The 26,322-nt window shown below is 47.3% G+C and overlaps 3 protein-coding genes across 3 annotated transcripts in view; 1 reads left to right on the top strand and 2 right to left on the bottom strand.

Annotated features, from left to right (window-relative positions):
• LOC108245433 (receptor activity-modifying protein 3) overlaps positions 1–5,240 on the bottom strand; it is a 19,637-nt gene extending 14,397 nt beyond the window's left edge. Inside the window, exon 1 of the mRNA XM_025009586.2 lies at positions 4,954–5,240. Coding sequence (XP_024865354.1) covers positions 4,954–5,005 — 52 coding nt within the window. The 5' untranslated portion in view covers positions 5,006–5,240. The remainder of the gene's footprint in view (positions 1–4,953) is intronic.
• Positions 5,241–7,212: 1,972 nt separating this feature from the next.
• Positions 7,213–17,799, top strand: zmp:0000000991. Its single transcript, XM_025009585.1, has 5 exons — positions 7,213–7,319; positions 11,889–11,932; positions 12,017–12,131; positions 12,872–12,911; positions 13,266–17,799. The coding sequence occupies exons 1-5, from the start codon at positions 7,213–7,215 to the stop codon at positions 17,385–17,387; spliced, it is 4,428 nt and encodes a 1,475-aa protein (XP_024865353.1). The 3' UTR covers positions 17,388–17,799.
• Positions 17,800–21,154: 3,355 nt separating this feature from the next.
• slc22a17 (solute carrier family 22 member 17) overlaps positions 21,155–26,322 on the bottom strand; it is a 16,288-nt gene continuing 11,120 nt past the window's right edge. The window contains exons 6-10 of the mRNA XM_017432312.3: positions 25,464–25,579; positions 23,751–23,856; positions 23,453–23,676; positions 23,210–23,321; positions 21,155–21,844 (exon numbers count right to left, since the gene is read on the bottom strand). Coding sequence (XP_017287801.1) covers positions 21,568–21,844; positions 23,210–23,321; positions 23,453–23,676; positions 23,751–23,856; positions 25,464–25,579 — 835 coding nt within the window. The 3' untranslated portion in view covers positions 21,155–21,567. The remainder of the gene's footprint in view (positions 21,845–23,209; positions 23,322–23,452; positions 23,677–23,750; positions 23,857–25,463; positions 25,580–26,322) is intronic.

Raw genomic sequence — 26,322 nt, 5'->3', positions numbered from 1 at the left:
GGGGGGGGGGGGGGGGGGGAGATTCACTGCTTTCTGTTTGCTTCAGATTAAATGAAGATGCTTCACTGTCATTTTTTTGCCCGACAAAAGAAATAGGCTGTAAGAGGCGAGAAGCTCGGGCCTTTTCTTGGTGCGTCTCAAAGGGAGACGTGTGCCTGGAACTGCGCTGCCAACCGAACTGCTGCTCTCTGCGCCGCTTCACCTGAATTTAAACGAGCCGTTCTTCGTGCATTTATTAGAAATGCTGAAAGCATTTAAATCTGGATCCCCGAGGACGCTCGCGGCGCACAGATGACGCCTGAAATTTGCCGTCTCCTGACAGCTGCTGGGATTTCGTGTTTCAGGAGAAGAAACAGAAGAAGAAGAGGCACGTCGGGAAAGGTCTAATTCGCTCTCTGTTCCGGTAACGAGGGGCTGACTTCGGAACGCCATGCTGGCCGTGATTTTTTCCCCGACGCTCCTTCATTCCCACCTGGATCTCCCTGATAACAACATGTTTCCTTTCTCTCTGTCACTTTGGCGCCCGCTGTGTTTGTGACGGACGGCCAGCTGCGATCCGGTGACTCCAGCGTTAGTTTACGTGCCCGCACTTTGTTTTTCAAGCATTTAAAAAGGCGATTCGGCTACAAACTGTAGCCTCAAAACAGGAAATACTACAAATTATAGCGTCTTAAGTTTCTTTGTTTGAAAGAAAGTAGAATTCCTTGAAGAAATAAACATTTCCGGCTATATTTCACATCAAAGTTTTAACTAAAAATGTTGAGCTCAGAGTTCCTGACGGGGACGACTCTCAGCTACCAACACACCAGATTTCTGCTCAGTATCTGTAAATTTGACTAAATTATAGACACTTTTGTGTCTAAACGTTGTGGATTTACACCCAGTGATGACTTCCTGGTTCCATTAAAATTCCTGCATTGGGTCACGAGATATTTTACTAACAGACAGGCAAACGCGACGCTTCAATCCACCATAGAGTCCAAATAAAAAGAGGAATAACGTCTGCGGTTTGGCATCGGTTACACGGCTGCCTCCAGCTTTTCCGAGGCTCAAAGAGGACGCCACCGAAAATCAGACGAGTCGACCCATCAGCTGGTTCTGCAGAAGTTTGGACGCAGAGGAACCAAACCTACGAACAGTCGCGTCGTTCTGCAGATCTATTAAACTCAAAAAAACCAAGCAGACTGTGAGGTTTTATCTGCCACCTGCTCCCATTAAGGTGATTAACAGAATAAAGCTCGAAGTATGCAAAATAAAATCTTATAAAAGCAGATTTCGACGATTTACCGACCGGACCGAACGCTTAAAGCTATAAATGGTCCAGAAACGTCTGCGTCTCCATCACCAGCTCTTCAGCATCAGACTGTGAGAAAAACGAGTCAAAGTTCAAGGCATGAATGTTTAACAGGGACGCTGAAAGATTTATAAAGCTCTTAACGCACTTTTACCAGCGCCTACATCTGTGGCTGAACGTCTCCGTGTGACAGCGGCTGCGTCAGGAACACATTCACCTGGAAAACCGGAAATATTCACTCCGTTCAGCATATTTGCACCTGATTTACTTATCATTGCATGAGGAAGTGCAACAGATTACCTTTCGGAGTCACAAGCACGGCTCTAACTACGGATATCGAGCTGAAATTTGAGGTGGTAGTAGCTGACAGTCATTCCGAACACAGACCAGGGGTAAAAAAATGAATAAATGCTAAAAAACTGCCCCGATCTTGACGTACGAAGCTGTATTTCAACAACAGAAAGAACAAAGTCGAGTAAAAGCAGCCGTGGTTTGCAACTGATGACATAATTGTGAGGAAACTGCTTCTTTTTATCATTTAAAGCTGCGTGTGACACATTTCTACCACGTTTTCAGCTGATTTACAGCTCAGCTGAACGGGGAAGGACTTTTTCCCAAGCTTCACGGAGGAAGAGAGGCTCAATCTGTGTTCGTTTAAAACTCGACAAACCAAACAGGCACCATCTCTTTGTCAGCGTTTGTCGATTCAGCGAATATTAAAAGCGTTTTTTGTCCCGTGTGGTTAAAAAAACGGCTTCAGGATCAAGCGATAGACATCCAGAAGTGAAGATCTGTCAAAGGGGTTTGGAGATACAAACATGTTTTACAGGAAAGTGTTTTGTTTACAGAAAACGGAAGAAGCCCAAGGCGGTTCTCCGTGCCCACACGAGCGTCTGAGTCGCTGTTTACAGTGAGAAGCAGCTGCTCGGGTCCAAAGGAATCACCGTTTCTGCCTCGTACGCCGCTGCAGCCACCGCGCCGACCTAATATTAGAAGCTGCTCGTCAGCTCGACTCCTGCTCTGCTGTCCAACGAAGAAACACGTCCAGACAGGAGCTGCAGCGTGGCTGGTCCAAGCTGAGCGATGCTCTGCTGCGTCCTCGCCGTGCTCCGCTTCGAGCCCGATCGGACCACGCCCCGGCGCCAGAGCGGCTCCCTCGGACCGCGTCGGGACAAGGGCCAGCCTTGGTCCCGCGTCTTCGATACGCCGCCACCGCCTCGCTGCAGCCAAACAAAGCAAATCCTGCAAAGGGCCGGCTGTGGCTCGATTCCTGGCAGGACCCTGACCCCCTGCTTGGCTGTACAGAAGTCCAGTCCATCTGTTAGGGCCTGAGGCCATTTTGTTTTGCAGGTTGGTGATTTGTGGACCCGGCGGTCCGGTAATCCGTGACCTTAACGTGTTCAGACTGAGACGACGGCTCGGAGGCCCAGGAGTCCGATTTGTAATCTTTGTTTGGTTTTGGATCATTTCTTTATTCGTTTAAAGGTCGTATCAGAAGTTATTTCATCCTGACGTTTATATTTGTTATTCTGGTTTGAGTATTCGTTGTGTGGCTACTTGTTTGGGTTTTGCAAATGTTAATTATTACTTCTAACAGTCGCCTTCTAATTAAAACTGAAGCGTTTCATCGTTCAGAACTCGTCATTGTGTAACGGTGAATTTAAAATTAGCCTTTCTCAGAGACCTTCAGCTGCTTAAATGTTAACCTGTCCTTCATTGTGTTCCTTCAGACCACCGCTTGGCTTTCTGTGCTCCTGGAAAAGGGTAACAATGAGCTTAAATGTCATCCGTTCGCTTTTACACGACCTGCCAGGCTGACGAAACTCGTTAGCGGCAGATTTCGTAACATTTTTCCTGTTACAAAAACCGTGGAGACCTCTTAATCTGAAGCCCCTCGAAATTAATTTGTGGGACATTTTTATTATCAGTGAGTGGTTTTAAATTGGATAAATAGACAGAATCCTGCTGTTTGAATGTCAGGGTGCTGCTGACTCCGGGTTATCCAGGAAGTTACCTGATAAACTGACACAGATCACCAATAAATGGACGGGTTAATCTTGTCGTCTCATCTGGAGCCTCCTTTTTTAGGAAGCAGTCCATATCTGGTGACCACCAACCCTGAAATTAAAACCCTGCGTTCGGAGGATTCGTCCATCAGACGTTAAAACAAGACGACATGCCGGCATCTGCTCGACAAACCGGCGGCGGAGCGCCAACTGGGTGTTCAGTTGGTGGATTTATCCGCCGCGAGAGACTCGACTCCATCCCATCAGCTAACGAGACACAATCAGAAGCTCCCATCTTCCTTCTGCTGGAGCAGGAACATCCCATTCAACATTATATCCAGTGTTTGATGGGATGTTCCTCAGACTCACAGGAGACACCAGAGAGCGTCACGATGAGATGAAGCGTCTGCATGAAGTCAACTGAGAGCTTCTCTCCCGGTAACGCCACGGTGAGATTGATTGGTCGGCGTGATTATTGGGAAATGGAAGATTTTAAGGGTCCACGGACCCGTCTGTTCAGCCCCACGCCCCCTTAAGGTGGTGTCTCAACTGAGCTGCGACAGCTGGACACCAGTTGGTGACGCTCAACTCAAAGAGTCTAACGCAGGAAAGGACTCCAGGGCCGTCAGCAGGAAGCCGTTGGTGCCGTTAATGAGGGGAAACTGGACTCGAGCTCCGTGTAAGGTCTTCCTCCTGGGGCCAGGATCAAACTGAGGAGGGTGAGGGATCAGAGGACCTGAAGCCAGCTGGGACCTCAGGACCCCGTTGGTAACACGCTGTCCCAGCTTCAGGAAGCTCGTTTACAGGTTCACCAGCCGTGGAAACTTGTTACCTCCAACTATCTTTGAATAAAGACTGCAAACTACCATTGGACCATGGATGGCCAACCTTGGTCCTCGAGGGCCACCGTCCTGCAGGGTTTACCTGCTCCAACACCTGATCCAAAGGTTAAATTACCTCTTCATGTTCTGTTAATCACCCCTTGATTTAAATCAGGTGTGTTGGAGCAGAGAAACAATTAATCCCTGCAGGACGGTGGCCCTCGAGGACCAAGGTTGGCCATCCATGGTCCAATGGTAGTTGCAGACATTATGATCGTATTTAACTGGACTAGTTGTGACGTTTGCAGACTTCTGTCAAAGATAGTTGGAGGTAACAAGTTTCCATGGCTGGTGAACCTGTAAACGAGCTTCCTGAAGCCGGGACAGAGTGTTACCAACGGGGTCCTGAGGTCCCAGCTGGCTTCAGGTCCAGGAAGAAGACCTTGAGTCCAGTCCCCCCCCCATTAACGGCACCAACAGCTTCCTGCTGATGGTCTTAAAACCCATTCCTGCCTCGTTCAGATCCTCGATGTCTCAGTCCGGCTGACGGTGGAGAGGTTGGTTTGGAAGAAATGGACCAGATGGGATCAGGGGAAGCCAGAGATGATTGTTTCCCTCCAATCAGTTTGGAACTTTTAGGTGTTTTTTCTGGATTTTTAGTTGGTATTTCGTCTCTCTTTGTTAAAATTAAACTAATATCGGAACTAGAGGCTGTTAATTTCTCTGTAAGTGGACGAATTTATTAAACCAGCAAATCTGATGGAGTCAGGAGGAGGGTTTCAGTGGTTTAACACGTGCTTAATATAATAATAATAATGTTAATGAAACTCACCCAGAACCCCGACAATGAAGAGCCGGAGCATGATGAACTCCTGTGCATCCATCACGCAGACAGAGTCCAGATTTAAAGGGGAGGAAAACGCGCTCCCGAACCGAGCCGTGATGGAGTCATCCCACAGGTTCCGACATTCTGTCCCGAACCCACCAGGCGACACGGATGGAGGAGGGTTCTAATTAAAAAAATAAATTAAAAAAAAGCCGAGAAACGAGGAGAAATCCGAGTCCAAACCGCCTCTGAGACGAGCGAGGCTCCTTCTGGGATCCAGGAGTCCTGCGTCCTGACAGGGAGGGGGGAGGTGGAGGAAGAGGAGGAGGAGGAGGGTCTCCTCCACTCCTCATCATCACCAACTGTCAGCAACTCAGTCATAGTTACACAGAAAAAACAGCCAGGGAAGATAATTATCTATAAATGCTCATAAAGTCTTCATTTAAACCACCAGCTCAGCTGTTAGAAACGAGTAATTTTTAATATTTTACTTAAAAAAACACAAATCCAGCTGGAATAATTAAATAATTAGTATTTAAATTAATCTGTAGCTACGTTAATAAACCCGAGTTAAAATAAATAATTTTAAAATGGGACAACACCGACCTCTAGTGGTTTAAAAGTGGAACTACATCCCCATTAAATTTAACAGACAAAATAAATAAATTAAATCCAGTTTAAAAATAAAACTTATGTAAGAAGAGTTGAGATTTTAGTTCATTTCAAAAATTAACAAAATATTTTAGATTATTTAGAAGTAAATCATTAAAAAAACACAAACTGTTTAAAGTAAAGTCCTCAAAATGAACTAAAAAACGGATTAAAGAGAATGAAACACGAATGAAGTGTGCACGTTTCACAAAGGGGTCAACTGTGACCGTAACCTTTGACCCCGTGACCTTGAAATCAATAGGGATCACCCTTTACACATAAGGTGTCCAGTTTTGCAGTTTGACATTTCCACCATACATGGTTGGAGAGTTAGAGCACGGACACAGTTTTCATAAATGGGTCATGTGTGGCCATGACCTTTGACCCCGTGGCCTTGAAATCAATAGGGATCAACCTCTACACACGAGTCGTCCGGCTGTGCAGTTTGACATTCCTACGTTACACGGTTGCAGAGTTAGAGCTCAGACAAGGTCACAAAGGGGTCACATGTGGCCTTAACTTCTAACTGCTTGACCTTGAAATCAATAGGGATCATCCTTGACAAATTGACCTATATCACAAGACAAAAAATGGCTGCAACTCAGCGGCTGTGGCAGGTATTGAGCTGAAAGTTGACGTGGTAGTAGCTGGGAGTCCTTCACACCACATACCTGAACACAACCTCAACTACAAGCATGTTTATTTTTAAAAAGTTTCATTTGTTGTTCAATTTAAAAACAAATAAATAATGCACCCCCGGTTTGAGAACTACACAAAAACATAAAAAGGTAGTGGGGCAACACTCATCCCTCTAAGGAATGCCAGGCCTTTAATTAGTTGTAAAATACTATACCTGGTGAAAAATAATACAGGTAAACTGGTGTTATAAAAGACTGATTCTACAACCATCTGTGAAAGAATGGGTCGCTCTGAGGAGCTCAGTGAATTCCAGCATGGTCGGATAGGACGCCACCTGAGACATAAGTTTCCTCACTACTAAATACTCCACAGCCAGCTGTTGGTGGTTTTATAACAAAGTGGAGGAGATTGGAAACGATAGGAACTCGTAAAACCATAGAGTGGGCTCAGAGGATCCTGAGGAGCACAGGGGTCACCGACGTTCTGCAGGGTCAACATCTACAGACATCCAGAGGAAGGAACTCCTAATGCTTCAGCGCACCGAGAAGTTTTGGACAATTCCACGCTCCGGGCTTTGCAGGAACAGTTTGGAGACGTCCACTTCCTGTTCCAACGTGGCACAAAGCAAGGTCCATGAGGTGAGTTAGGTGTGGGAGAACCAGACCGACCTGCAGAGTCCTGACCTCAACAGAGGCCGAGAGCCGGGCCTTCTGTCCAACATCTGACCTTTCAAAGAGTGGACCAACATCGGGTTAATCCCCATGGATTTCACTCAGGTTTGAATGAGTGTGAAGGGAGGTGAGTGAATACTTTTGGGAACATGCTTCATGTGTTTTAACAGTAAGTCCAGGTGTGATTATTACCTGGACTCTGTCTGAGTCCACCTGTCCACAGGTAGCTGACCTTAAACCCCCTCCACCCCCACGCGCACTGACGTGCGTGTCTCCGCCGCGCGCTCCCGTCCGAGCGCCGAGGATGTCAACAAGCAGCTTCGCAGGAAGCCCGGAGCTCCGAGCCGGGGGAGGAGGCGGAGACACGGAGACGCCTCTGCGCGGCACGGCGCGACCGACGTGGACCTCCAGGTAACCGAAAGTCCCTCTAAAGTCCGCTTTAACCCGCAGCTTTGCTCCCGCCGGGGAGCCCTTCTGCTTTTACCCGCTCGCGGGGTGATTTACGGACTTCTCGATCCTCCGTTCGCCTTCTAATGAGTGCTGATGCGCCCCTGCGCCGAACCGCGTTCTTAAAACCGCGGGTTTTAACCGTTTAACGTTTATCTCGAAAAGTACCGGTCGGATCGACGAAATTAAAACTCCCCTGAGTTCGTTTGTTATTTTGGGTCAATTCCGCTCCAGCAGATTAAGTCATATCCCCATGTTTAAGCTCTATTGTGTGTTTTTACTCCGTGACGTTTTTCTGGGATTTTTCTGACACGACGCTGAAGTTGGCTTCAGATTCCAGCTTTGGATTCGGCAGGTAAAGGGCTATTCCACAAAAAAAAAAAAAATCTGGACCACATTTTAAACGCTGTAGTTAAAAAAACTACAGCATTTAGACTGTTCAAACCTGGACTAAGATATTGTATACTTAAAGCAGAATAGCTAAAACAAACTTTATTAACTGTAAAACCTTGTATTTTATTTCTCAAAGTTCAAGAAAGGTCAATTTAGTCATTTTTTTGCATCTGAACCACATTAAAACAAGTCCAGTGTAAAAACTAAAGTACATAAACTGTTCAAACCTGGACTAAATTAATCTACACTAAAATCAGAGCTGCTGAAGCATAGTTTGTAACTTTTATTCTATTTGTGACATTTCAAGAAAGGTAATTTTAGTCCTTTTTTGCATCTTGTTTGTAAATTGCAACATTTAGACTGTTTGAACCTGGCCTAAATTATTCTGTACTAAAAGCAGAATTGCTCCAATTCTGTTTGTGATTTATAAAACCTTTATTCTGTTTATGAGAGTTCAAGAAAGGTCATTTTAGTGCTTAGTTTGCATTTGGACCACATTAAAACAGGCCGAGTTTAAAGACTACGTCACTTAAACTGTTCAAACTATTTTATACTAAAAACAAACACTTTAAAAAACATTTTTTCATTTGTTAAAGTTAAAAAAGAAGGATTTCTGTGCTTTTTGGCATTCCTTCATTTAGTATAACATATCTGAATCCATGTCCTTGTTTTAGTGACTTTAGATGCAATTAAAGTAGAAAAAACCGATATTGTTCATTTTTTAACAGAATAAAGGTTTCACAGATCACAGGCAGTATTTTTTTTAAGTTGCTTTCTGTGAGGTCAGTCTAGTCCAGGTTTGAACTTTCAAACCATTTTAGTTTTTGAGTTAGACCCCTTCCAATGTGGTCACGTTGTGAGAAAAAGAGCTAAAATTGCCTTTTCTTGAGCCCTTGCGAACAAAATAAAGGTTTCAGTTGATCCAAATTGTGCTTAGTGATTCTGCTTTTAGTGTATAATAATTTAGTCCAGGTTGGAACAGTTAGAGGGTTGTAGTTTTTGAGCTAGAACTGGTTTGGGTGGAAAAAATAAATCAGCGGAATATTCCTTTACTGAGCTGAAGCTGGAATCGGAAGCTAACTTCAATGTGCTTTTTTTCTCGACTGCGTCAGATTGAGTTTTAACATCTTGTGCAGATTTGTTTTTGTTTTGGGACATTTTCAAGCAACATGAAGTTCATGTTGTAGTTCTGCTTCATCTATTGCAGGTTGCTTAACCATCTCCTTCTCCTAGGTCATAAAATGTGACATTTATGGGTGAAGCTTCCCCTCCTGATTGCCTTTCTGAACAGCCTGCTGACAGGTCCAAAGCCTTTGGGGTGGCCGTGTTCCTCACTCACCTGTGAAAGGTGAAGCAGCAGCATCGGGCGCAGGCGAGCTGATACATGCACACCCATCCGAACCATGCACGCAGTGACTGCCTGTGCATGTCACGGTTTAACCTCTGTACTCTTTGCACATCCTGCTAATTCCCAACTAAACCGTCTTATAGATTGGAAAAACAAACACTCATTATGGTGATGTAACCGTGAAGGTGGGGTTGGTTTTTGAAGACACGCTTGCAGGATTTGGTTACATATGTTCGGCTGTGTCGAGCACGCCCCCACGCTTCAGCTCGGAGTTATGTAAGTGTTAGCTGACAGATTGTGCACACACCCACAGAGAAGCTGACCTCAGGAAGGAAGCATGTTGGGGCTGCAGAGGAGTGCTGCTCCTTCGCTCAGAAAGCCTCAAACAAAACGGAGCCGCTGATCCGATCAGATAAAAGTCAGGGCTTGTTCTCGTCCCTGAGACCAGATCCTCCTCGGTTGGTTTCACGCTCGGTAAGTAAACATCTGCTGCGAAGATTTAAATTAAAATCAAACATCAGAGTTATCACAGCTCAGCATAACGTCTTCACTTTATCAAAACAAGCAGGAAAAAACGAAAGGCTGATTATCTGACCTTCATCTTTAACGCTGCTTTAGAAACATTAAATCACAGATCTTCAGTCAGAGATGCTTATTATTTGGCTAATTTAACATTTAAACAAGATATTTTAAAGATTTAGCGTCGTCACAATAAACAGAGTAACCGCTTGGACTGCGATAAATTATAAAACGTTTATATTTTAAGTTCTTCGTGGTGAACCTAACAAACTCTGGTTCAGATGGCAGATATCATTGGAATATTAAACAACAATAACAGCTTTTAAATAAAGCATCGTTTGGTTTTAAATGGAGCTGATTAAATCAGATGATTCAGTAATTTGAATTCTTCGAACAATAATTGAAAAACCATCAATAACATGAACTTTTACGCTTAAAAATAACATTTAAAGGAGCGTTTTTGCTTAAAAAAACTAAATTATGATCAAAAAGAGTCAAACTTTTTGGTGTATTAATCGTTTTTTATCTCTATTATCAATTATTGGAGACACTATAAAAGGATTTAATGGATTTTTGGTGTTTTTATTTAGAAAATAAGAGTAAAATGATGTGATTGTACGTGGATATTTAACAGATTCTTTTGGGTTTTGTTTTAAAAAACACTTTTAGATCGCGGCGGGTCGATCCAGGTCGTCTGATGTTGGCCTTTTTTTATTTATCAAGTAGAAAAATGAAGATGCAGCAGATTTCTGTTTCTTCTTTTAGAGACGTGTTTCAGTTTTCGCTCTTTGGGCCGATTGATCGTTGATCGGTAACGGGTCAGTTATGACCTCAACGCTCGAGAAGGGTTGGTGTTCTGAACGCTGTTGGGGGTGGGAAGAAGAAGAAGAAGAAAAAAACAAACAAACACCTAATTAGGAAGTCGTTAGGCGCGCATTCCAGAGAAAGTGAACGCACCCGGAGACGACAGGGGAGGGCTGGGCGCGCCGCTCCGCCTCTCAGGGAAGAGAACCGGCGACCTTTTCCTGCCGGACTCCTCACCGCCGGTTTGAGACGTAGAGGACAAACATCACAGCCATGTGATCATACGTCTGCTGCCGCCGGAGGGGGAAGCCAGACCTAAAAGAACCACTCGGAGGGCGTGTCGTCCCTGGCACGCTTTGAAGGACGCGAGGATCGGTCTCTTTCATGTCGTGTCGGGGCAGGCTTTCCCGCAGCGCAGCCAGAGACTGAGCCCTGGAGGTGAGGCGGGACGCTCTGCGGCGCTGAGGGGGCAAAACAAACGATAACAAGCGGCACGTGTGAAGGAGAGCGTTTCCACCTGGCTGCCGTTCACCGGACGAGCCCCCATCGTGGTGGCGCGAGTCGGCTCGTTGTGTAAAACTGTTTAGAACCTCCTCCAGCAGCAGAACTCTCAGTGGGTTCCTGTTTGTCTCTGATGGTTGTGGAGGAGTTGTGGCCCACTCTTCTTTCCATCATTGGTTTCTGCTCAGCTCTCTGAGGTTCTGGTTCTGGTTCTGGACAGATGGCCTCACATCTGACTCCAGAATCAGCCCTCCACCTCCGTGCTGACAGCTGCAGTGCATTCTGGGTAAACACCTGTCCTCTGGTCTTCTGGTTCCTTCAAGTCGAGCTGCCATGTTGTTTTTAGAGAGAAGAGGCTTTAACCTTTGACCTTTAACCTGCTAACTGAGGCCTGTAGAGTCTGAGATGGAGCTCATTGCATGGTCTGACCTTCAGGGTGAAGATCAGCAGCTGTTTTAAATGTTTCCCACTCATGAATAATCTTCCTCTCTGTAGAACGAAGGACTCCAGGTAGTCTGGAAATGACCTTTGACCCCTCTCAGGTTGATGGGCAGCAGCAGCTGCTTCTCTGAGGGTCATTGCTGATGTCTTTCCGCCCTGACGTGGTGTTGACACACCAAACTGGCAGTTTTCTCATCCCTGTTTCTCTGAATTTTGTGTCTACATTCAGTTTAATCTGTGTTTCCGTTGATTTTCACTGGTTTTTCTGTTTATTATCATAAAAAAGTTGCATAAAATGTGGCGTCTACTAACGTATACCACCTTCGTTTCAAGTAAACCAGAATAAGCTGCAGAGTCACAACGTTGAGACGTCCTGAAATGAACAATTCTACAAACTAACGTCGTGGAAAACAAACCAGAACTTGATTAAAAACACATTTACTTTGTTGTGAAACAGAGCTACACCCTTATTTACTTCAGCCGTTTAACGTTTGTTTCAATCTTTCCCTTTTTTTTGTTTTTTTTAGAGAACATTGGGATGAAACGTTCGGGAACGAGCAGCGAGACGAAGGTGAAGCTCGTCTCACACCTGAAACACCTGGAGAGAAACCAGCCAACAGCTGAAAGTAACTCTGTGGTTCTGAATCTGTGGCAGCCCTGGTGCTGAGAACGGACGGTCCGAGGAAGGATGAGGATCGGCCCCGCCTCCTCCCGCTGACGCACTCCGGACTCAGGAGGACTTTGGACCTGCGGTCGGCTCGACAGGCCAGGTACGGCGCGGTGACGCGGGTCAGAGATAACATTGGTCAAACAGTAACTGCATCTCGTGTTTGAACCAGGAAGTGAACTCGACGGAGGCTTAACGAGTTTCAGGTGGGAGAAGAACTGAAGCGCCGTTAAATCCTCAGAGTTAATGTGTCGTAAACTCCTGCAGGCTGGTTCTTTGCCTCGATCTGAATTACCCTGTGACCCGTTTTATGAGCACGCTCAGCACATTTTTCTGCAGCTTTTACAACCTGCCTGCTCGTTAGAGGCGTTTTATCGGCTCACTCGTTGACCACGTTCTTATCTCCAAACAAATCCCATTTTTGCAACTCCTGTCCCCAAAAATTAAAAAAAAAACAACTTTGATCGTCGTCCTCGTTTCGACGCCAACGAGGCACGAAGCCAAAGCGGCCGCTGCGGTGGGAAAACCGTTCAGAAGCAGGTGAACGAAGGAGAAGAACGCCGTCCGTCCTGTCGGGCCGCATTGCAGCGGAATCGGTTCGGCGTGAAATCCCTCAGATGTTTCTCACAAAAACATTACTGCAGGAGTGGAGCTGGGTGTGTCTGACAGCTGAAATTACAGTTGGAGAACTTATTAAGTTTGTTTCGTCTCTTCCTCGCCAATTCGCTTATTTTTCTCCCAACATGGCAGTAAAAAAAAACCCGATGAGCATCTCTGTAAGACGGGAATATTATGAGAAACTTGTGACTGATCTCCTGTCCTTTCTGTCGTTTTTTATTTTAGTTTGGTGGAACGACTGGAAACCAAGAGCTGCACCTTCCAGGTAATTAAGGAAATATTAACGAGACGACAGACTTTGGTTTAATATTCAAATCAGAAAACAAAAACAAATTTAAACCCCGCCAAAAATGTTCCCGTTCTGATCCAAGCGTTGTCATCTGATTGTTTCTGAGCGCCGCCTAAAAAAAAACACTTGACATTGATTATTATTCGAACTGTTAGAAGAAACAGGGCGTGTGTATTTCTTTTTTTGTTGTTGTTGCTGTGGAACGTTCTCGCGTCGAGCTGGGAAACCTGTTTGTCGAGGCTTCAGGAAAGAAGCTACGCCATGGGAACGCTTTCCTGTCTGCTGCTCACCTGAACACCTGCTGACAGTCACTGTTTGTGTCTTTAACAGGTTAATGGAGGATCGGCGCCGGACGCCTGTGTAGAACCGGCCAGCGTCCGGCCCGGTCCAGTCAGGAAGGAAGGAAAGATCAGCACGGACGTCAACCATGAACCGCGGCTCGCCACGAACTTAACCAACCCTTGTTCTCGCGCTCAGGAGCTCAATGGCCCGCTCATACCGCCGTCTGTGTCACAATCAAGGAGTTGCCCTGGATCTCTAACCGGAACCAGGAAGGACATCGAGCAGAACGTGAGGTTTGAGAACCCGCCTCGTTGTTGGGACACATCGGGCTCGCCGGGAGCCATGTTGTCGTCCACCATGGTGTCGGTTCTTGCTCCGCCCTGGAGCAGCCGCCCGAGGCGGACCAAGAGATTCGACGAGACGGACAACCCTGCGGAGAATCACGAACATGGATTTAGGAGCATCCAAAGCCGGCGCGGCATTGGGTTGGACATCCCGAGGAGCGTCTCCTTCCTGGACACCAGGAGGAACACGGTGGACTGGTCGGCTAAAAGTGACCCTTCGAGCTTGGACTTTGAATCTAAAAGGAAAATGACTCAGACAGTCTCCTTGGACTTGAGCGGGACGAGTCCGTCTCCGTCCTCTCTGTCCCCCTGGTCTCCCCTGTTGCTCGACCCGAACGAACAGAGGAGTCCCCAAACGGGCCAACAGAAACACCACCAAGAACGGCTGTCTTCTCTGAATTCAAAACCAACAACAAGCACTCTCCTGCTGTCCATACGGCGGCTCAACTCCAACAACACCAACGCCAACACGTCCTTCGTCTTCCCCGAGGTCAGCTTCTCCTCTCCAGGTCATCAAAATCGAAAACTGCTCCCGCCGCACCTCTCTCAATCTTCTTTCAATAACAACGAACCGGAGAGGCCGAGGACCCTTCTGTCCCCTTCCTCGGTTTATCAGAGGACAACTAAAACCGGGCCCGTCCTCTCCCCGGCGTCCTCTGCTCACGGGGACGGTTCGTTCGGCCTTTCCCATCTCAGTCCTGCGTCTTCAAAAAACACAGAGGAGAGGCAGCACTTCTCCTACGACCACCCCGCCCTGGTGAAAATGCGCTCTCTTCCCAGGCGGACCACCCTGACCAACACGTCCTGGTGGCAACAAGTGTCCCAGGAAGTCGGCACAAAAGACGAGCCCGACGCCGACAACAGGAGACGGGTTGTTCGGGACAACAACAACGCAGTGGTCTGTAAAGGAAACATGAACCTGGCTGCACGGATGCAGCCGCCTGAATCAAAGAGGATTAACAGCGAGCGGCGTGACTCAAACGGAGACAATAGAGAGCTGCAGAGAACTCAAAGCATGCCCGATTGTTTGCCCACTTCTAAAATGAGCAGAGCTCCACCCCAGCTGACACTAAGGCACGCCATGGATCCCAACAAAAGGGACGTTAGTCACACTTCATTTACAGAACATTTAACTGAAAAACAACCCAGGACCTTAAATCCACCCACAGACGGCAGCAGCAGATCCAAACCCGGCATCTCCCCGACCTCTCCGTTCGGTCAACCTCCTCCTAAAAGCACCTTTTCCTTCCAGGCTCCGGTTTCCTCCAAGGCCGGCGCTCAGACCTCGGATTTCTCCAACAAGGCCAACTTCTCGCCGCTCGGCTTTGAGAGGAGCTACGCCTGCCTCCCCAAACCGTTCCGCTCTAAAACCGAGTCCAGCCTGGTCTCTAAAGTCGAGCCTTTCACCAGAAAGAAGGGCGCCCCCCGCAGCCCGTCCACCCTCTCCTCCTGCCTTCTAACTCCTCCTGCAACTCCAGGAAGTCCGAGCCCCAGGTCCGAAACCGCCACCCTGAAAGTGAAAGGAATACTGACCAACAGCCCCGAGAACAAACCAAAGAAACCAAGTCTCAAGGTGGAGAAAAAGAGAGAAAGGCGAGTGACGTGGGGGGACTCGGCGGATGTCCAATGCTCAGAGCCGGACTCTCCATCGCCCCCCAGACCGCCTCAAAGTGCCCCGTCCTCCGTCTCTTCTCTGCGGACAGAAAGTCCAGAAGGACGTTCATCTCCCGTTTGCTCCTCTGACAACAAGGCTTTTAGCACGGAGGTAGGAAGAGGAGAGAAATGTCGCTCCTTGTCGTCCGACTCTGCTGAGCGGGAGGAAAACAAGGCGGCCTGCGAGGCGTTAAACCTGGACCAGGCGGCTCCCCCCTCCCTCCCGGCCGACTTTTCCAGCGGTTTCAAGCTCCGTTACAGCGCCCCGCCTTACTCCACGCTGGTGTCCAGCCGGCAGACGCAGGGAGAGAAGAAGGCCGTGTTTTCTCTTTCACACGCCCCACAAACGTCCTCGAACGCCGACCTGCACGTGCCGTTATTGACATCCAGAGCGTCCCAGCCCTTCTCCTTCCAAAGGGCAAACGCCACGCAGGAGAGCCCGGCTCATGGTCTTTTAGACGCAGATACAGCCAACAACAATCACATCAAGGAGTTCACAAATAACCAGATCCAGTTCCTGGACAACAGAGTTCAGGTCAAGTCCGAGTCTCTTTCTGGTGACGATGGGCACACCTCCTCTTCCACGTTCGTGACAGAGACGATTGTTTACAGCATTAAATGCAAAGGAGAACCGAGGAGCAGCACACCAAAATGTTTGCAACAAAGCTTGAGTGTTCTGGTTTCTGCAGAGACCGAGGTGCAGCCAGGCGGTCGTTTGGATCCGAGCTCAGATTGTGAGAGCAGCAACGGAAGCATGAAGGAGAGCGTGGGTCGAAACAAATCCTGCTCAGCTGACGTCGGCGATGAGCGAAGCCCGAAGAAAGGCCGGGGTCCGCCGAAGAGCTCGGCTCTGAGCAGGTCCGAGTCGGAGCGGGTCGGCAGGAGCTACAAGGTGGACCAGATGTTCAGCAAGCTGAGACAAAAGTTCAGCAAACGCTCCGACGACGACTCGGCATTTCCGTGGAAGTGGAGGCGAAATTCCCAGACGCCGTCCGTCAGCGGGACGAGCGACGTCAGCGATAACAGCGCCGACGGGACCAGATCTGCGGAGAAAAAGGTGGCGTCTGAGGACGCGAAAACGGAGGAGGCCAAAAAGCCGGCGGAGAACAGATACGCCATCGTGCCGGCGTTAGCCTTCGGGGAAACGAAGGCAGAGAAAGACTTCCCTGATTGGACGGAAAAATCCACTCAAGGAGATGAAGATGAGCAGAAACCTGAAAGTCAAGTTCACCTGACCGTCCACAGCCCGGATGCCGTTCCCTCGGCTGCGTTTTTGACTCAGTGCAGGAAGTCGGCGTCCAGCCCCAGGAGCCCCTTCTCACCTTTCGCCTCGCTCTCCCCCGTTTCCCCATTTTCCTCCCCCGACGGGACGGACGACAGCGTCTTCTACAGCCCGAAGCCGCGGCGCCGCAGGGACTCCTCCTCTCCGTGCGAGCCGAGGGAGGAGATCAGCCTGGGCGGCTCGAGAAGACGGCGGGCGTCCACAGGTCCTCCCAGCTCGAGTCCAGGAACGGACGCTTCCTCGTACGCCGACTTGAAGTACGGCATCGAACCCGGGAAGTCGTTTTCTGTGAGCTCGGTTCTGTCCAGCCGCCCCTCAGGGCCCGGGCGGATCTCCACCGGGTCCAGGTTCATGAGCGTGGGGGACCTGTCTCAGACGGCCTCGCCTGCGTCGGGCCATGGCGGCGACCTCTATCAGGGCTCTCTCCCGCCTGATTGGACGGGGGACTTCTGCTCCCTGCCCGTCTACGGCGTTCACGTGTCAGACTTCCCCTGCGACTCCAGTAAGATGCGCTCCCGGTCCCTGCCTCGGTCCCTGACCCGGCGCTTGGCCAACTGGAGCTCGGGGGTCCCGCCCCTCCCGTCTGCGAGCGCCGCCCCCTCGAAGCAAGCGCGTCTTCGCGCCCCCGGCGTCAACATCTGCCAGCTGGATTGGGACGCCGAGGGTCCCCCAACCCCTCCTCCAACCCCTCCCCTGTCTCCGGTCTCTAAACGCATGTCCAGACCCCCCAGCCTGTCGCCGGGAGCAGACGGCCAGGCATCCAGGGGACATCTGCCGTCCCGGAGCTACAGGTCCAGCCTCAGCACCTTCGACGAGTCGTCGGACAGCAGCTCGGACACGACGACGGACGACGAGTATTACTTGGAGGAGGGAAAAGAGACTGAGCTGTGAGAGAAACCGGAAACTCCAGACTCATCTATTAAATGTTGTTTAGAGACAGAGACAGCATGAGGACGGCGGGGACAGCTGGGACAGTAACGTGGTGTACAGAAGGCTGCAGCAGCTCTTTTGCATGGTAGAGGTTATATGTGCCTGTGTGGTTGTTGTAAAGTTCAGCTTCTTGGTCTTCAGGTTTGCATTTCATTCTGCCAGGTGACACTTCTTCTGCTCGCGGTCTCCACTGTGTGAAAACTGAAGGGAATGTTGTTTTTACGGCTTTTTCTGTAAGAAAAATGTACACTGGAATGAAAAATAATCGCAAATTAATATTGCTTTATTGCAGTGCCTGCTCCTATTTGCACAGTGACAATCTGAAATCTTAATATATCTATTTTATAAATAAATCTTGATTTTTCTAACAGGAGCTCACGGTTGTTTTGTTTTTTTTCCTTTCGCTGCATTTATAGACCATAAAAGGTGCTAATGAGGGAAGGAAAGTTGAAGAAGTGGTGCTCGAGGCCACGTTACGGCGAGCAGGGCCGTCCCGTAATTACATGAATCATCGCGTACTCTTCGTTGTTCTGGAGGTGAAGCTTCGACCTGCGCCCGACGAACAAAGCTTCACGTGTTCCTCGTGTTTTCAGCGCCGGGTTGTTAGCCGTGACCTCCCCCGCCCCGGCGTGACATCATCACCCAGTTTCCAGCTCTGATGAGTCATATGTTGTCGGATTTTCTAAAAGTGGAAGTTTTTCAATCCTCAAAGGCGGCTCGGGACAGGAATGTCCTCGCAGCATTTTTTAAATTGTCTCTTTCTCCTTTTGTTATGGGGCGCTTCGAACAAAGGCGCATTTTTCTCTTTCTTTAGTCTCAATGTGAAACCGTAGATGGCGGTGGGGCGTTTTTAGTCGAACCTTTAGCTCATAATCAAGGTAGAAACAGAAGAAGACACTAAGACAGTAAACGTAAAAACAAAACAAGTGTTTGTCATCGCTGTGTTTTTCCCCCAGTGTTGTCATCACTTTCCCTCAGTCAGTTCAAGCCCCGCCCACTCTCACCTGTCCCCGCTTGGCACTTCAGTCCAGGTGTCTCCCGGGCTTCGCCGCGCCTCCAGTCTGGCCTCGTCTGAACAAACCGTCTGCGTTCCTGCGTCCAACCTCCTCGAACCGTGACGCTTCTGGATCGAGACGTCTTCGTCTGAAACATAAATCAGACCCTCCAGGATTTGGCGAAGTTGCGATTGCAACTATTAACGCAAAATCAAGCAAACCCTGCAAAATCGCAACTTTCCCGCAACTTTAACCCAATATTTATTGTTTCTAAAGTGATTCGCCACCGTTTCTGCGGTCTAGTCTCTTCTTTGTGGGTTTGTGTAGCGTGGAACACAAAATAAGCCCAAATAACTCAGGAAGAAGACACGTGACGTCACTTCCTGTTAACATCAGAATGCCGGGAGCGTGCAGGAGCAGCGACCGAAGCCAAAATGTGCGCTAATGCTTCACATTTGCCCACAAAGATTTCAGCAAACCAGTTTCCTCCCCAGCTGCAGCTGTTTTGCACGTCCTGCAGTGTAATCATGGAACATAAACGCATCGACAAACACTTTGTGTCTGCAAAACATGTGAGGAGAGCTGCAGACCAGGGACAATCCAGAAATGGTCTGAATGTCAGTTTAGAAGCTATCAAAGTTCTCAAATAAAGCACCTTTTGAGAATGTCAATGTTTGTTGGGAATTATCTTACAAAACTAGGAAGGATTTTTGGTTTATAGATTAAAAGTTATGGTTGTTTATTGATTTTAGGAAAAAAAAAAAAGCAACTTTTAGGAAAATGCCCACGAAATACTAAAATAATTTAATTTCCACCTATAACGGAGGCATGAATGCAGATGAGTGACGCTGTTTTTACGTTTGACCACACTGCCCTCTGATGGACATTATCAGTTCAGCATCACCTTCAGGAGAACCTGATGGGTGATAATGTATTTGCCTCTGTCTCAGTAAAATACCTCATGAACCACTGGACGGTGGTCCTCCGGGAGCTGGACCGGACGAAGACAAACTGATGATGATCTTTTACTCTCCGTACTCAGCTTTCAGACGGACTCTCTGACCCTGAGGGGTTCTGTCGTCCTGCTGGGGTGGGACAAACCAATCCGTGTCCTCACAAGGTGTCCAGACCGATGTCCTCTGTCTTCCAGAGGACGAGAACGACGTCCATCCATCCGTGGTGGACGTCAGACAAATCAAACCTGACTTAGAGCCGTTTTTACTTGGCCTGTCTTGATTTAAAACTGCAAGGAGGTGAAGCTAAAACACGTTTGAAGAACAAACATTTAGTTTTGTTGAAACATGGAATCAAAAATAAGCAAATAAACATAAATTAGAATAAAACACGACCGGCTGAAGGCCTGGCGTTCCATTTCTCGCCTCTCGTTACAGCGCCGTTCCTCCGGCGACCCGGTAACCATCCACTTCCTGTTGGTTTTAATGGGTTTATTGAGGTGAAAACAGGCGCCACAGCCGGGTTAATCAGTGACAGTAAGACTCGAGTGCAACATCTTCATATATTAACTGATTAAAGCCCCCATGCTTCCGTCCGAACTCTCACTTATTTACAGATTCATGAAGCCGACAGAAACGGTACCAAGATGGAAAATTAACTCGGAGCTCAGGCGTTAAATCCGCCGGTTACGCCGGTCACGTCACGGGTTTCTGAGAAGAATCCAGAAAGGAAACGAGCCCTTCGTTGCCTCGGAAACAGACGACGGAGTTAGACGTGAAAACGTGAAGGTTTCTTATAAATTAAATATTATTAAAAGTTTAGTTAGAGTCCCAGAAAAACAAACCCCGCCCTCTTCCAGTTCTTGGGTTTTTATGTGACGTAAAGAGGAACCGTTAAAATCAGCTAAAATCAGCTAAAAAGTTAGAGCACGTGCTAAATCAGCTAACTGGTACCAGCTAAAAGCTAAAAACGAGAACAAGAAGACTAAAAACACACAACAGGTTCCACCGAGTCGCAGACTGGTCCAGCTCCTGGTCCAGCTTCAAGTCCAGCTCCTGGTCCAGCTCCTGGTCCAGCTACTGGTCCAGCTACTGGTCCAGCTTCAGGTCCAGCTCCTGGTCCAGCTCCTGGTCCATCTCCTGGTCCAGCTTCAGGTCCATCTCCTGGTCCAGCTCCTGGTCCAGCTTCAGGTCCATCTCCTGGTCCAGCTCCTGGTCCAGCAGGTTGTAAAACCTCCTCCAGCAGCAGAACTCTCAGTGGGTTCCTGGTTGTGGAGGAGCTGTGGCCCACTCTTCTTTCCAGTGTTGCTTCAGCTCTCTGAGGTTCTGGTTCTGGTTCTGGACCGTTCTGCTGTGTTTGGGATCATTATCCTGTTTGTCACATCTGACTCCAGAATCAGCCCAAACCATCAGCCCTCCACCACCGTGCTGACAGCTGCAGTGCATTCTGGGTAAACATCTGTCCTCTGGTCTTCTGGTTCCTTCAAGTCGAGCTGCCATGTTGTTTTTAGAGAGAAGAGGCTTTAACCTTTGACCTTTAACCTGCTGACTGAGACCTGTAGAGTCTGAGGTGGAGCTCATTGCACGGTCTGACCTTCAGGGTGACGATCAGCACCTGTCCTAACTCCTGAATAATCTTCTCCAGATAGTTTGGAAGTGACCTTTGACCCCTTCCAGGTTGATGAGCTGCTTCTCTGAGGGTCATTGCTGATTCCTTCCCACCCTGGTATCGTGTTAACACACCTGGGTGGAATCTGTTGCGTGTTTTTTCTAGATTTGAATAACTTTAGAACCTGATAAAATCGTTTTTGTTTCATCCTGAAAGGTAAAAAACCCAAGAAAGTAAAGAGGGCGGAGCTTCGTGATCCCTAAAGTTTTAAGACTAAAACACAAACGAACCAAAGTGCTCTTCGTGACTTCCCGCTGCATAGCATTCTGTAAGAGTATTTACAAGACGGAGACGGAAAGTTCACAACCGAGCGGCTTCCACCTCCGCGTCAGGTGAGGATGGAGGAAGGCGTCGGCCGGGTGTGCTGGTGCGTCTCATAGCCGGAAGGTGGAAGATGGATTCGGAGTTCTGAGCGGCGGGAAACGCCTGGAATGACGAGAGGACGATGCGTTCAGGAGCAGGAAGTCCGATGAGGTTTGCAGCCCTTTTCCCTCTCTGTATTGCTCGCTCCCCCCTCGCCTCCTCTAGGTCTCTGGGTTGGGCGTGGCCAGCAGCGGCACGTTGTCCCTCCTCCTGCGGCCCAGCGGCGGGCGGCGGTACTGCTCGCCGTCGGCCAGCGTCTGCGGCAGCGGCTTCCTCTTGCTCTCAGGCAGCAGCAGGATGGAGAGCACGGCCAGCAGGGCCAGGGAGGAGTAGATGACGTGGTGCAGGAAGTAGCCGTAGTGGTTCCGCAGGTCCATGATGGGCGAGCTGAGGCGGCCCACGCAGCCCAGGGCGAGCACAGCGCCGACGCCGCTGCCTCTGCACACACGGGGGGAGGGGGAGGGGTTACGGCTTTTAGCAGACGCTACTTCTACTGCAGGAACATCACAACACGGCTAATATCCTTCATTTAACTCTGATCCTTTAGATTTCCTTGAAAATGAAACAATCTGTTGGGAAATCCCTTCGTATAATGTTTGGCATCATCATATTTTGAATATGAGGCAAGAATTCAAGATAAAAATCGCCTCGTCAGCAAAATCAGCTGACAAAACGCCAAACTTCGGCTCGTTTCGAGGTGAAACATTTAGAAATAATTCCTCAGCTCAGCTCACGTTTAAAAGTTTTAAAAAGACGAACAATTTAATCTTTAAACTGTTAAAAACAGCAGAAATTAACCTCACAGCTGCATGAAATATAAATTAAAGATAATAAAAAATAAATTACTGGAATTATAAACACATCCATGTGTTTAAAACGCTGTTTTATTGCAGTAATCTGATAAAAAAAAATGCAGGTTTTTACTTATTTATATAAAAATAAACCAACTTTTAAGCCAAATAAGCCAAAGTTTGGTTTTATAACAGCTTTTTTTTTTACCAAATTGTCTTAGATTTGTTGTCATTTCATGTAAAAATGTCTTAAATTTGATTAGTTATAAATAATAAATGAATAAAATAAAATCACATGGAAAATTAAACCTAAAACCTGTAAATTAAAGTGTTTTTAATGTCATTATTTAAACATTTTCTCTTCTCTGCTGAGATATTAACATCATTTGTTTTACTGTTTAGTTTAATAAACACAACTTATAATTTATTTACTTCTAATATTTTAACACAACTTGTACTTATTTATAGAAAGTTAATGTTTATTTTCTATTTTTCTATTTTTGTTTTCTTGTCTTCCAGTTGCTGAAATGTGACGTTTTTTATTATTTAATTACAGCTTAATCGCACGACTTGTCATTTATTTCTAAATAAAATTATATTTTTGTGTTTTTTTTCCACCACGGCTTGAAGATTAGGACTTTAGGAATAAAAACCTGCAAGTTATTGATAGAAAACTACTCTTTTTATATATTTCTTCACATCTTTTTTGTTTTTTTGAGCTCCAGCTGATAAAATATGACTTTTATTTTTGAATTTAATTGTTTAGTTTTTAATTTCCTTTAAATTAGTCTGTTTTTGGTGCCCCGGCTGCTGGAATGTGACGCTTTTATGAGCTTTTATTTTATTTTTAGTTATTATTCTAAGAGTGATTCCAGTTAATCTGCTAAAGAACCTGAGATTTGATTTCCTCGCTTGTGTTTTGGAGCTCCTTTATCGCCCGGAGTGCCTCGATCCGACACGTTTAAACGCCCGGCGGCGGCGCGAGGCGTCCTCCGTGGCGGCAGCGTGTTACCTGATGATGGTGGGCATGATCTCGGCGGTGAACAGGATGCAGAGGGACGCCGTGGCTTGAGAGGAGAAGAGCCCGAGCACCGAGAAGACGGTGATGGCCGCCTCGCTGAGATCTAACGGGGAGGAGAAGCGAGAAAATCGTGATCCATTCGACTGAAACTGGGCGTCATGGCGGCTTTCAGCCACAAGGGGGAGACAGACACTCAGGTAACCACGGAGGGGAGCGAGTTGGGAGGCGGCTTACACTCCACGAGGCCCAGGAGGATCAGGGACGCCAGGCCCGTCATCGTCATGGACAACAGCAGGATGCCGCGGCGGCCGCACCTGTCCACGGCGGCCCAGAGCAGCAGCCAGGCTCCGCCCCCCGCGCACACAGACAGCAGGTACGTCCAGTAGAAGCCGGGGGCGGAGCCTCGGACGTCGCCACGGAAGGAGCTGTAGCAGTGGCTGATGCCGTGGGAGATGAACCTGAAGGGGGGAGAGAGGATGTTTTTACCCGGGGGCGTGAGCGGCGGCGGCGGCAGGAGAGGCGGGACACTTACGAGGTGAAGCCGAGGACGCAGATGTTCTTCCAGATGTTCCTGCTGTGGAAGAGCTCAGGGAAGGACAGCTGTGGACGTGAGGACGGGGACGGCTCCGAGTCCAGCTCTGTGGGACACAAATGGGACTAAATTCATCATCAGAGACGAAGATTCTTCTTCTACTATCAGAACAACGCACTAAAGGGACAGTTCCACTATCTTCAAGTGGGGTTCTGTTTCCTCTTTAGCTTCTTTTAGGCATTTTTGTAGCTTAAACTACTAATTTATCAAAACATTCAGCTCCTCCAGGACATCATAGCTGAGACTTGTTGTGTTTTTTGTTATTGTTGTTAAACTTTCGGAAATATTTACCGTTATTTACATTTTTTCCATTGAAATGAACGGAGAACTCTTTGAATCCTTGAAAAACTTTGATGTTTTTGAAATCTACTTCAGGAAACCGGTGTCATTGTTAAATTTTAGTTACTATTTGGTCATTTTAGCTTTGAGCTACTGCTTTTTTTTGCTACTTTTAGCTTCTATCTTTCAACTAAGTTTAATTTTTATCAGTTTTGCTGAGTTTACTTTAGTAACTTTGACACTTTTTGAAATATTGACCATTATTTACCTTTTCCTCCCATTGAAATGAACGGAGAACTCTTTAAATCCCTGAAAAACTTTGTGTTTTTTAAATCTACTTGTTTTTTTATTATTTAAAGAACTCTGGCTTTAATAGCAGTCTGCAGCAGCGAGTTTGTTGGACTCAATGTTGACAAAACATCAGGATTAAATGGACGTGACGTTTTTAGGCGAGACAATTATTTGTGGTGGAAACTCCTCACGCCGAAACAAACATATTTACACGTAAACAACCATCGTTTCTACGGCAGCAGGTTTTTATTCCCTTCCTTCTCATGGCTTTCATAAATCCTAAAAGTGTAACAAGAAAATCAACAAATCGGGGCTTTTATTTTGAAATAATCGACAAAATGCAGATGTTCTGTTGAATAAAAAGCGAAAAGACCAGAAGAAATGTTAAAGCCGCAGCCAGTGGGCGGCATTAGGGTCACCATGGTAACCACACACCTGTGCCTTTCACTCCCACAACAGCGCCAAGGAAGGCAGATGGAAACGCAGAGCAGAAAGTAAGGCTCAAGATGTGAAAGCTTTAAACTTATGTCGGAGATAAATTATAATTCAGAGCTCAGATACGATGAGAGTCAATGGGAGTTTTGGTTTGGGCACTCTGAGGGGGTTTGAGAGAAACCTACAGCAAACGGGTCGGAAGTACCAACATTTTGACGCATAAACTGTACAAAAAGTGCAAATATTGTGGAAATGGGACAATTTTAGACAGTTAAAAAGTTGAACTTTGTGGCAACATTACCAAAAAACCATAAAATTTTGACAGAACGGCCATTCAGTCGTGTAAAGTCCAGCTTTCTGAGGCCCATTTCACCACTCGTTTAGCCAATAATCCCGTTGTTTTTCTATGGAGAACATTTTTTAACCATTTGTTGCTACATTTGTCTACGCCGTACAGAAAGTCCTGGCACCGTATTCCTGACTGAACTTTGTGTTTTGTTGGGTTTTTTTTTTGAGGGAATTGAAAACCGTGACAGGAACAGAGGAATAACAGGTGCGTCGTATTACGGGACCTCCTGCGTTCGACTCAGTACATCCGATTCACACTTAATTTAAACGGAAGGACCCGTTTCTCATCTGTCAACACACCTGTGAAGCTCTCGTCGTCCCTGTTGGAGTTTCTCCTCTCGCTGAAGGCGCTCATGTCTGACGAACGCTCCGACAGGAGGAGCCAGCGAGGAGATTCCGGAAACACGCCGGGAACACTGCAGGAGAAAAAAAAGAGTTTGATCTCGGGCAGAAAGACAACGGTTAAGAAGCTTCAGGATTCTGATTTTAAAATAAACCGAAGCAGCTCAGATCTTTCACTTCACCTGCATAATGTCACTAAAATTAGAAACACCTTGTTCTAAAACGATGCAGAAAACTGGCCCGTGCATTTATCACGTCTAGGATGGACTATAGTAACTCTTTATTATCTGGGTGTCCAAAAAAACTCTTTAAAGGTCTTCAGCTGATCCAAAACGCTGCTGAAGCTCTGATGTTAGGAGGAGAGATCAGATTTTTAAAGTTTTAGCTTCTCTTCACTGACTCTGCATCAAATTCAGGACTGAATCTGTGGCCATCTTATCTTAAACATCTTCTTGTCCCATATTTTCCTAACAGAGCTCTTTGCTCTCAGACTGCAGGTTTACTTGTGGTTCCTAGAGTCTCCAAAGGTAAAATGGGAGGCAGAGCTGTCAGCTATCAGGCTCCTCTCTGAGGCTGACACTTTCAAACTTTAAAACTTTCCTTTTTGATAAATCCTATAGTCGGGGTTGGTTTGGGTTTCCTGAGCTGTCCTTTAGTTCTGCTGCTGGAGGACAAACTGACCACATGTCTTCACTCTGCTGCTGCTCTGCTACACCTGGACCATAGAAACTACACCTGGACCATAGAAACTACACCTGGACCACAGAAACTACACCTGGACCACAGAAACTACACCTGGACCATAGAAACTACCCCT

Source organism: Kryptolebias marmoratus, linkage group LG21 (assembly GCF_001649575.2).
Source record: "Kryptolebias marmoratus isolate JLee-2015 linkage group LG21, ASM164957v2, whole genome shotgun sequence".
NCBI lineage: Eukaryota > Metazoa > Chordata > Actinopteri > Cyprinodontiformes > Rivulidae > Kryptolebias > Kryptolebias marmoratus.
This window is presented reverse-complemented; position numbering and strand designations above follow the sequence as displayed.

Coding starts and splice junctions, on each gene's coding strand:
- zmp:0000000991 (XM_025009585.1), top strand. CDS start 7,213: ATGTCAACAAGCAGCTTCGCAGGAAGCCCGGAGCTCCGAGCCGGGGGA. Junction 11,933..12,016: donor GAACGAGCAGCGAGACGAAG/GTGAAGCTCGTC, acceptor AATCTGTGGCAG/CCCTGGTGCTGAGAACGGAC. Junction 12,132..12,871: donor CGGTCGGCTCGACAGGCCAG/GTACGGCGCGGT, acceptor TTTTTATTTTAG/TTTGGTGGAACGACTGGAAA.